This window comes from Rousettus aegyptiacus, unplaced genomic scaffold, assembly GCF_014176215.1.
Source record: "Rousettus aegyptiacus isolate mRouAeg1 unplaced genomic scaffold, mRouAeg1.p scaffold_m13_p_2, whole genome shotgun sequence".
Classification (NCBI taxonomy): Eukaryota; Metazoa; Chordata; class Mammalia; order Chiroptera; family Pteropodidae; genus Rousettus; species Rousettus aegyptiacus.
Window position 1 is genome coordinate 127821976 of NW_023416295.1, and position 10843 is coordinate 127832818.

A 10843-nucleotide genomic window follows, 5' to 3' on the forward strand; every position below is an offset into this window, starting at 1 on the left:
CTGAGTAACAGGGAGGTTTTTTACTCTTCAAGTGGTAACCTTTCTTCATCTTCTATTTATAGCAGAGCAATGACATCGCTCGGGGCTTTGAGAGAGGACTGGAACCAGAAAAGATCATTGGGGCGACAGATTCCTGTGGTGATTTAATGTTCCTAATGAAATGGTGAGAGAGAATGAGTCTCACTCTACAATTGTGGTTTTTTTGTCAGTGACTTGAATTTGTATGGAGGATAGGGAGGGAAGACTGATTGTTCCCCAGCCAAAAATTTCGATTGTCAGGGATCTTTAACTGACACCAACTGTCAGTATTAAATGGGAATTATGGTTTGGAATGAATTCAAGACATTCTCAAGCTTTGGTATTAAGCCAAAATTATATTATATTAGCCTACATATTAGAAAAAAGGTGGATTTGAGGTAGGAAACATATAAACATGACCTAACCATTTTTTTTTACATGGTTCTGAATCATTTACCGTCAAGACTATGAGCCTGTGGCCACAGGACAGGAGTTGAGTAAGCCTTTCTGCCATCACTGAGGAGGAAGACCACTGAATAATGTCTAAAAGAGAAAAATAATCTCAACAGAAAGCATTAAGAATAATGCTGGCCAAAGCACAAGTTATTTCATCCGGCAGAGGGATTGGCTCTTAGAGGAAAGTATAGTTACTTCCCCTCAATTTGGTTTCTGAAAGACAGTGTGATTTATGGTGTGGCCCTCACTACCTCTCTGTTTCCAAGTGTTCTGGGCTTGTGATTTAGGTTTGGTCTCTAAATAGAGAGTTCATGCTACAGTACCACTAAGGAAGTTAATTACCTTAAAAGTTGTATAAACAAAAGGTTTAACATTTTATTTGATCGAAATTTGGCTGGTAAATTACCCAGAAGCCTATTTTTAAAGAATCACTATACTCTTTCACAAGTAAAAAGCTATATTGACTGCTTTTCCCACTCAGCCATATGTGTTACTTAGGATTTACAGTCACATATTAACTAGCTTTTTCTACCATAGTCCAAATTTGAGTATCTGTTCTGTCTGTTGTCCTGCTTCTTCTCTCACCCATAATTTTTACTGCTATGAATTAAAGATCTCAGTTTTCTAGAAAAGGAGGTAGTTGTCTTTGCTCAATTTTGGAATTTTGATTTAAAATGTTTCTTTTTTATTGATTTGGAATCCTGGTTAAGGAACTTAACTAGATTTTTTGTTATACATGGTAGTATAGCCTGTGTCACTTGTATTATAGAAATTTGCAGCTCATTCCTATGTTTCATTTTAGTGCTAGATTTAAAATTTTTTCTTACTCTCTCTTTTATAAGTACTGTTTCTGACTTAAATTTGTTTTCTTATTGTTCCAATCCACAGTTCTGACCAAAAGGATAATGAGTATTAAAAGGCTGTAAGATAGGGGGAGGGTTAGGATGTTTTCACTTAGATGATCCAGGGCTGAATGTGGGTTTAATTATGTGTTCATTCACATGTTCACACATACAAATAAAAATTATGGAAGCAGAATTTATATAATTTAATTTTCAGCCTTTTGATTAAGCCTGCGATGTTTTCCAGCTAAATTCTAACTGAAGATTTCTGTTTCTGTCTGGTGTAGTAAGTAAATGATATTCACTAATACAGTAGTCAGTCCCCCTCTTATCTGTGGTGGATACATTCTAAGATACTCCCCCTGCCTTCTCGCCTTGGTGGAGGCCTGAAACCGAGGATAGTACTGAACCCTATATGTACTATGTATTTTTCTATACTACACGCCTGTGATAAAGTTTAATTTATAAATTCAGCACCATAAGAGATTAACGATAGCAATAATAAAATAGAACAGTAGACTGTAATAGTCATATGAATGTGGTCTCTTCTCTCTCAAGATAGCTTATTGCATGTAAAGTGTGGAGATGCCGGACAGCACGAGATTTCATTAAACGCTGTTCAGAACGGCACACAACTTAAAACTTAAGAATTGTTTATTTATGGAATTTTCTATGTAATGTTCGGACTGCATTTGACCATGGGTAATAAACTGTAGAAATTAAAACCACAGATAAAGGGGGATTACTATAATTTAATTCACTTATTTAAATTTCTTCTTGAAAATATTGAACTGGTAGGGTTCTTCTCATTTTGAAATCAGGATAGAAGAGGAAATCAAGTCCAGATAATGACAGAAAGCTATATTTGGACAGACTCTCATTCTTATTTTCTCTTCTTTTAAGTCTCCTATTTTTTTTCTCTCCAGGAAAGACACAGATGAAGCAGATCTGGTTCTTGCAAAAGAAGCTAATGTAAAATGTCCACAGATTGTGATAGCATTTTATGAAGAGAGACTGACGTGGCATGCATATCCTGAGGATGCGGAAAACAAAGAGAAAGAAACAGCAAAGAGCTAAAGGAAGGAGTGGTCTCTGTCATTTCTCTTTGTACATAATACATTTACCTCCTTGCCTCCTCTCCCTTCTACCTATCCCCTTCTATCCTGAACACATCCATAAAAAATGTGCTTATCACTGTGCTCCACAGGAGAAATGTTGGTATTGGTTCTCTTGTACCATAACTGATGATCTGATTCATGATAAGTGTCTCTCTGTGAAGACCAGGCATTTACAATACTGTGTGTAATTCCCATGATTTTTTCTTTATGCCATTTCTTCCTTTTGCTCCCCTGTGACCTCAAGATGAGTTTTAACTTTTTAATCACCTTAGAGTCTTGATCTTTTCAGGGTTGGTCACTTTTTAGATTGGGGGGTTTTGTTACAATGATGATGAATTTTGGTTTCTTGCTTTGGTTCTTGGAACATATTGATGACCAGCTAGCCTTTGTTTTGAGATGTTGGGATGGAAAAGATGTTGCCCATCTTTATAAAAAGCCAATAGCAACTGTCTACCTGTTGGGGCTTTCCCAACCTCATTCAGCTCTACCCAGGAGAATACAGGGTTCCTGGTGTGGTCTTCTGGGCCACCCTCTGTTATTCATCCTCACCCATCATCCCAGAATAGCTCCATCCTTTGTAGGACTTGAAATTTTACATTCAGATTTGTTAAGGCACTCCTTTTAGCCCCAGGACTTTTGGCCTTGTTTCTTAGCAATCCTTGATTCGGCTTCTGCAAGATGGTGTAGTCTGTCATAAAATGGCAAGATTATTAACTGGAGATTTTTAGCTATTAGTACTTGAGGATGATGGGGTAGGGTACAATCGTCTTTATTATCACATATGATATATATGTATTCCTTCCATCCCTCACATTTGGACTATATATTTATGTAGGTGTGAGTGACTGCCTGGTGCTTGCTTGTGCCAAGGTGCTAGGCACCCTCCAACCATGCCAACTTTTGTGGCCTCCCAAAGCATTCCTGTTAACCAAAGAGGCTTCAAACCTGACCCTCACTTCTCAGTGGACCCAAGTTTCCCCTCGTTGCTATTATTTTCAGTGGGGAATTCTTGGAGGGGAGCCATTGGCCACAATATCAATTTTAAATATTCATAGCGTTCAGAGTCATAAATATCCTGCTTTGTTGACTCCTGGATTTACCAAGAGTCCCCAAAGTATTAATACTTTTCCTTTTTCCACCCTCATACTCTTAGTTGTATCCTCTTTTTAAAAACATTTGCATGGACGGTTATCACCTCAGAAAGTGATAGGCCCTGGCATTAGCATGTTGACAGAACTTCTCTCTCTACTCAGCAAAATATTTCCTTTTTGGCTTCCTCCTGTTTTGCTTTATAGTGAGAGTTTATTTTTCAGATCATAACCTTTTACCTTTGTCTCCGAAGAGATGCCCTACTTCTTGTTATCCTTTTTTTCTTTAGTTGAGTTGGGAGGCGAGAGGCTAGAGAATCAAGACTAAAAGTAAGGAAATAGCAGGGTTTTGAGCATCCTTGTCCCAGCCCAAAGCTGAGGCAATAAGAATAAATGCTTGAAATAGCCTTAACTGTAGAGTTCACCAGCCATCAAGGTTGTTTTTGTTGTTGCTTTGATTTTTAAAACATACAGCTGTTTGGCCAGGAGCATTCAACCATTTCTAGATTATTCATAGTAATGAGGGGAATGGATAGATTGCTCTGGTCCACAGATGAACCGAATAATATGCAAATCATACACCCATTCATAGCATTCGTTAACATTGCTTCCCTGCTCAGCTGCTGATTGAATTCTGTGTGCTTGTATAAATTATGTCAAAAATTATACTGCACAGTTGAGAAGACAGCTGTTGATGCAGTGACATGACAGACTGGAACAATGAAGATTTTGGTTTAAGTCATCCAGGAAAATCCTGAATGGTAATGTGATTAGGTGAGAACTCATACATACATAACCCATACCTCAAGTGGGTAGGAGTTTTATCTCCATCTTCCTTTACTCTCTGAAGGAATTAAGGACCTAGATCAAGTGTTAGATAATTGACAATTGTTAGTACTAATCAAATGGGCATCTAAAAGATAGGATGGTCAGGAAATAGATTTGTCATATAGGTAACCAAGAATATCAATTAGGGCAGACAAGGATAGGACAAAAGTAGTCTAGAGCACCTGAGGAGGTGATCTGGGTTTTAATTTGCAAGTGAAGAAAATGATAGCTTATCTATGTAGCTAGTGTGTCTCTCAGGAGTAGTGGGCATGTAAACTACAAAATCTAGCATATGGACAAATAAGATTGATCCTGAGAAACCTGGGACACGGTTGCTAGGGTTATAGGTAATATTTAAGACATTCATCAAAATCTTATTTTCTTTTAACAAAATAACCCCAGTATTAACTATTTATCACCCCTTTAATACCTTACTCTTCACTCCATCTTTTTCTGTCCACAGTTTATTGAATCATGGTCTTGTACTGAGTGCCGTGGAAACAACTTTTGTTCTTTCCTTGCTTATCCACAGCTGCTTCTCTAAGAATGTAGGGAGCCAAAAACCAATACAGATTTCAGCCTTTAGCAGAAAAGAAGCCAGATGCCTGCCTTTGCCTCCAGCATTTGTTAATGTTGAATAGCTGTCCTGGTCCTTGGAAAATTCTAGCCTCAAACAAACTTGTTTTCATGTGGTTTTCTCTCCTCAGAAGTTAGTGGCCATGGGCTAAGCACCCTTAAACATCTAGGTCTCAGGTGCTCAGTATGTTTTCCCTGTAGTCCTTTCAAAACATTTTTATACTGATGAATTTTTTAATAATCAGCATTCATGAATCTTCCTTTCATAGAATTTAGTAGTCTTGCCCAGCAGAGTCTACTCTGCCAAGGTCAGTATAGCTGCTTTTCCAAACCCTGGGCTGGGCTGATGCCCTCACTTTAGGATCAACTGTTAGGAACATCAGCCCTGATGGAAGCAGCCATTTTTAACTTGGAGGGGGCCCTATCATTTTTTTCCTGCAATACAGTTTTTGTCTGCTCAAGGGAGCATTTGGACCTGTCGTGCTCCTTAAAAGTCAAAAGTCTAGATGGTTCTTGGCTGTCCCTTGGCCATATCTTTGTGCTGCTTTTTGTTGATGAAAGGTTGATCCTGTTCCCATAGCTTAGGCAGTTATTATTAACTTTTAATTCCTCTTCTGGAGACACCCTGCTGTTCATTTACCTTATATTCAGGTCAAATCATAGGGCCTTGGAAAGGTGTTGGGATTTTCATCTTATGATTTTGTTGCATCTATGTTTAGGCCAGCTTACCTAAAGTACAGAGGGATCTGTGTTTGGGTTGTGGTGTGATCATCTTTGCCCTTTGGGTTTGAATTCAAAGGCCTAAAATACTATTTTACAGTAACATGGGAACCCCAGGAAGAGTTGTGTCATCAGATTTGAAATGTGGAAATCGTTTCTCACAAAATTAGCTCAAAGAAAAAGCTTATTTTGTACCCAATGACTCAGTCCTTTTGGTTTAGATTTTTAGAGTAAAAATTATAGTGCTGAGGTCTGTACCTTTGAATGTAACACCTACCACTAAGCAAGAGTACATGTAGCAAGGTGGAGAGAGGAAAGGTCAGGACCCACTGTATTCCAATTTCATGTTGGCTTTACCACTAATGATAAAAGCTAAGTTTCAAAAACTGAGATATTACCAGCCTTGCACCCAAGAGCATACATAGCCTAAGAATTGGGTGCCCCCGCTCAATTAATGGTGGCGGATTTCTATTAAGCTGTCCATATTATTGCTACATTAGTGTTACATCAACATTTATTCAACAAACATTTTTTGGCCTGGGATATACAAAGTTCAAAAAGATGTAGCCCCTAACAGTAAAAAACTTTTATACTGGTGTGAGGTAAACTATTAATACTTTACTGTAAAAAATGCTTTAAATGGATACACATTTCTGATTTGGAGGCAAAGACAGACAACTGTCTGATATAATTTGTGGTCCTAAAGTAGGAGGGTAAAAATTGGTTCATATGTGGAAAAGACCTATGACCATAGATAAGCTGAGCTAACTGGCCATAGTTCACAAGGGCTTGTTTTATGCCAGAAAATAAAGATAACTGAAAGTTAGTTAGAAATGCTGCTATTACTGAGAGAGAACAGGTGAGTAGGGGTTGAGAACCCCAGATTTTCATCCCTATTTTAGGCTTTCTGCCAAAGTATTTAACAGTATAGTTAATTTTTGCTTGTGGAAAGTATTAACTATTTTGCAGAACCAGTTATGTGTTGTTACATTATTGTGGGTTCTGTAACATTCCTCATGAACATTTTATCAGAGTTGCTCACACCTTTTTTGGTTCCTTATCCCTTTTGGAGGAATTAATGTGAGGCTGGCTTTAAGCCTAAAACAAGGACATATTTTGCAATGACAGATTTGCTAAAAAGGCAGCTTGGGGCACATCTGTTAACACCCGGGCATTTATTCTGGGCAGTGTAGTTTTATTCAGCACTGCAGGATAGTGATTTCTAAGCAGAGACTTGTATCAATTATGTGCAAACCCTCCCAAAAGTATATATAACCCTGAGAATTTGGATTTAATCAATCTAGGGTGTGGCATAGCCCTGTTATGAAACAGTCTAACCTTCAGAAATTTCTTAGTTCTGGCCACAAGAAAAAGATACTTTTCTCTGCCTGGGTAGTTGAGAGTTGATTAGTATTGGAAGTCAGAATCCCCAGGAATTAGAATTACTTCTGGAAAGTTAAAGTGTGAAGGTTCTTTGGAAAGCTCATAAAAACAGTTGTAGTTTCTTTTTGCTTACGCTGGATTTCTTGAATTTTAAACTACCTCATCTCGTCTTTTTAGAGTTACTTCAGCTTGTCCTTGCCACAACATCATGCTTGACTTTGTCTTCTAAGATGAATTTTTTTCCTGTTCATCGACAGCATGTTCTCTTGCCTTTTCATCCTGATCCTTATTTTACCTAACATATTGTTCCTGTCAGAGAAAAGTTTTGAAATAGTTAAAAATTTTGGTTTATGGGAAGAAAGTGATCCTCCAATTGCTATTTGTCACTGAGATCAGTAAGAGAAGGAGTTAAAACAAGGTGGGGGAGGGTACATAACCTGCACTGGAGGCAGCCTACAAGGGAAGAGCCATTAATTAAGACAATTTCAAAGTCAACTGATTGTGATCATTAATGTCACAATAGATCAAAACCTAATTATCACAGTCTAGGTAAGAGCCATCAGTATTAATCAGAAAATCTAATAGGAAACTATTATCAAGAAATTAGGCCAAATTGAATGCAATGAACTTTTCTTCTTGCCATTCTCTATTGTGTGTGTGTGTGTGTGTGTGTGTGTGTGTGTGTGTGTGTGTGTGTGTGATGTCCCTTGGCATTGGCAGGTGTGACCCTCACAGTTGATCCAGGCCCCAGTGGCCTGTTTGTCACACTTTGAGGAATTCTAAACACAGACTGAACCTGAACTGTCATTGCCACTTTAATCACTCTTGAACTTTATCATCATTTGGACTTGTTTGGTGTGATCAACAATCAATGAAAAAAGGTTTATATTTAGGTCTTGGAGTAGTTAGTCCTTCCTGGAACAAGAGTATCCCTGGTGGACTACATGTGTGTGCGCTGATAAATCATTCTTTAGAGCTTCTGCTGTATGGAGAGTTGTGCTGCTCTGGCTACTGCAAGGAGGTGTGGAGGAAAGGAGGGGCTCCCTGCCTGGAGATTATTTGAGAGACCTGAGAAGATGGAGTTTAATCATGTCACAGCACTTTTAAGGCTCAAGTCAATGTTTTGCAGTTTCTGGTAGCTGTAGTATTTGATTCTAAATCAGGGCTGGTTATGGATTTAGCTCCCCCCCCCCCCGCCCCCCAGTTTTAGATTAAGGGTCATGATTTCTATGAGAGTCCATTGTGAATCCAAAGGAGGGTGGCAGAGAGTTTTTTTTTCCTTTTATTGCGAGAGGAAAGAATATTGCGAGAGTCTATGACTAATAGAGAATGCTTTATCCCCTCTCCCTAAATTTAAAAGTAGGGGTCACCATTTATATTCTTGATCTTGAGCTATTCTTGAAGATGTCGCAACTCCTAAAGATGAGCTGAGGCAGAAAGGTTAGAGAGATGCTATCCTCTAGGAATTATGGGGAGGGACAGAGCAGTAGTTGGTGGCGCTAGGGTTTCTGTGCTCTTTGCTTAGCCTGTAGAGGATGTTGCTGCTGCTGCTGCTGCTGCTGCCATCACCACTGTTGCTGGTCTGTCTTCATCAGCCTTGCAGCTCAGAGCAATACCAAGGTTACTACTGGGGAAACTAGTTCTTATATTTCTGCTTGATGTGGTCTTGCTTCATTCGGATGTTAGGAATTTGGGTTACTCAGTACAGAACTTCAAGAAATCAGTGTGAGTGTGACTTAGTCCTTCACCTTAATATTTAAAATGTAATTTTGTTTTCAAAATACCCATTAATACAGTCTGTTTCTCCAAGGTTCCTTGCATTTTGCTAGATAAATAATGCTCCGTTAATACTTATGAGTTGATTGAGTCCATCTAGTTTTCATAGTGAGGTGTACTTACTGGCTTTCTTTTACTCTAAGAAGTAAAATGCTCTAGGGAGTAGAACAAGAATTGAGTGGATGCTGACTGTGTGCCAACCTCTTCATCTGATTCATAATGGCTGACCTTGGGCAAGTCACTCCTTTCAATGCCTCAGTTCCCCATCTGTCAAATGGGGGTAATAATACTGACCTACCTCACAGGGGTGTTGTGAGGCATTGTAAATCAAAGTTGATAAAATACTTAGGGTCCTCTTTGGAGGATGCCTTCAGCTGAAGTCTAGACCTGACATAGACTTCAGTCCTCACTGAGCTGTCCCAAGGTTGGAACTACTTAGTGACCTTGGCACATTCTCTGCCCCCCACCCCGCATCAAAGCTGCTAGTTCAGATGTTGACAGTGTTTTTGTGAATGTTGGAGTCTTAATAGTTCAAACTTAGGATGTTTTAGGAGAAGGCACTTAGTATTTTCTGTTTTGCATCCACTATGGGAGGCTGTTTCAGACCCAAGAGCATTGGATTAAGGGAATCATGAGGCAGAGATACTACTGCCTGTTTCACTCTGCAGGTTGGGAATTAAGGTCCCATCCCCCATGGGCTTGGGACAGACTCTAACTTCCTCAGGAGCAAAGCAGACAGTGGGTTTGATTTATATCATTGCTTATCGCTCTCTGAACTAACCCCAGGACATCTAGGTCACTACACCTCTTCGTGATATCTGTACCCAAGCCTCCACCTCCCCATAGGAACCAGCTGGTTCAATAAATATAACCACTTTCTCCAGCCCCCTCCAAAAGAGAGCTATATTGAAAAATGTTTTTTCTAGAGATAGGATTAATACTCAGAATTGGGCATTGTTACTCTTTAAAGCTTCACCAATTCACTGCATTCAGCATCCTTCATCTCCTTTTGTGTTCACAGTCTGAACCTGACTTTGACCTTTTTTTCTTCTGGTTTGGGAAAACTTTGGACACTATTTGCCCAGGTGTGGGCTTGAGAGCCTTACTCTCCATCTCAGTTCAGGGGCTCAGCCAGCTCCTCTTCCCAGTAGGGTTCTTTCTCCTTTCCCTCTCCTTGGCCCTAGATGTGTAACCTATGAAAAAGCACAAGGTCCTGGCTCCTTGCTGTAGTCACGTTCTCGTTCTCTGTGGTTTGTGGACTCTGCTCCTCTGTTCACCCAGCACTGGTGGCATCAGGTGGTTCTGTGGAGTTCTGGAGGATGGAGAGCACAGTCTGATATCCCGCCAAGTAGCCAGGAGTTGACTCGCCCATGGCCCACTGGCCTTCCCACCCCTTCCCACAAGATGGGATCTAAGAGACTCAAGAGGCTGGGTTTCTCTCAGCACTGTGTACTATCCTGAGTAGCAAAACAAATCACACTTTGTAGCCAGATTTCTGAATGGAAAAATGGGAAATTGAATTCTGTATGGAGTTTTTGGTTTATGGGGGAGTTTTGGTTGTGTTTCTTGGTTTTATTTCAGCCAAACATGTCTGCTTTTGATTTAAAAGTTTTTTTAGAATAAGTGATATATATATATACACACACACACGTGTGTGTGTGTGTGTGTATGTTTGCCTTTTAAATGTAAGTGTTTAAAAGTAGGCAATTTATGTGTTTCCACAACTGACATCTGATGCAGACCTCATTCTCTCCCCCTCTTCCACCCTCCTCTTTTCCCTCTTTTCATACTCTTGTATTGGTTCTAATAAATGGTTGCTTTTCAAATACGGATCCTGAGTGGTGGTTTGGAGATCTGAGTCTTACACCCCTTCCTTAACTTGGGCCCTGGGATGTCATTCAGTAGTGACACATACCTTTCTGAAAGAGCAATGAGACATCCAGAACAAGGGCTTTTTTCTAACGATTACTGGTCTCTGACTTTCTGCAAATAGCCACAGGGTGGCGCAAGCCTGAGGGAATAAGAACGTGTATCCTGT

At 39.6% G+C, this 10843-nt stretch overlaps 1 protein-coding gene across 7 annotated transcripts in view; it reads left to right on the top strand.

Moving 5' to 3' along the window:
- The window catches only part of CBX5 (chromobox 5), a 33312-nt gene extending 22675 nt beyond the window's left edge, over positions 1-10637 (top strand). For all 7 annotated transcript variants that reach the window (XM_036235999.1, XM_036235996.1, XM_016165485.2 and 4 more), the window contains 2 exons: positions 63-163; positions 2243-10637. In XM_036235999.1, coding sequence (XP_036091892.1) covers positions 63-163; positions 2243-2393 — 252 coding nt within the window. In that variant the 3' untranslated portion in view covers positions 2394-10637. The remainder of the gene's footprint in view (positions 1-62; positions 164-2242) is intronic.
- Positions 10638-10843: the final 206 nt, after the last annotated feature.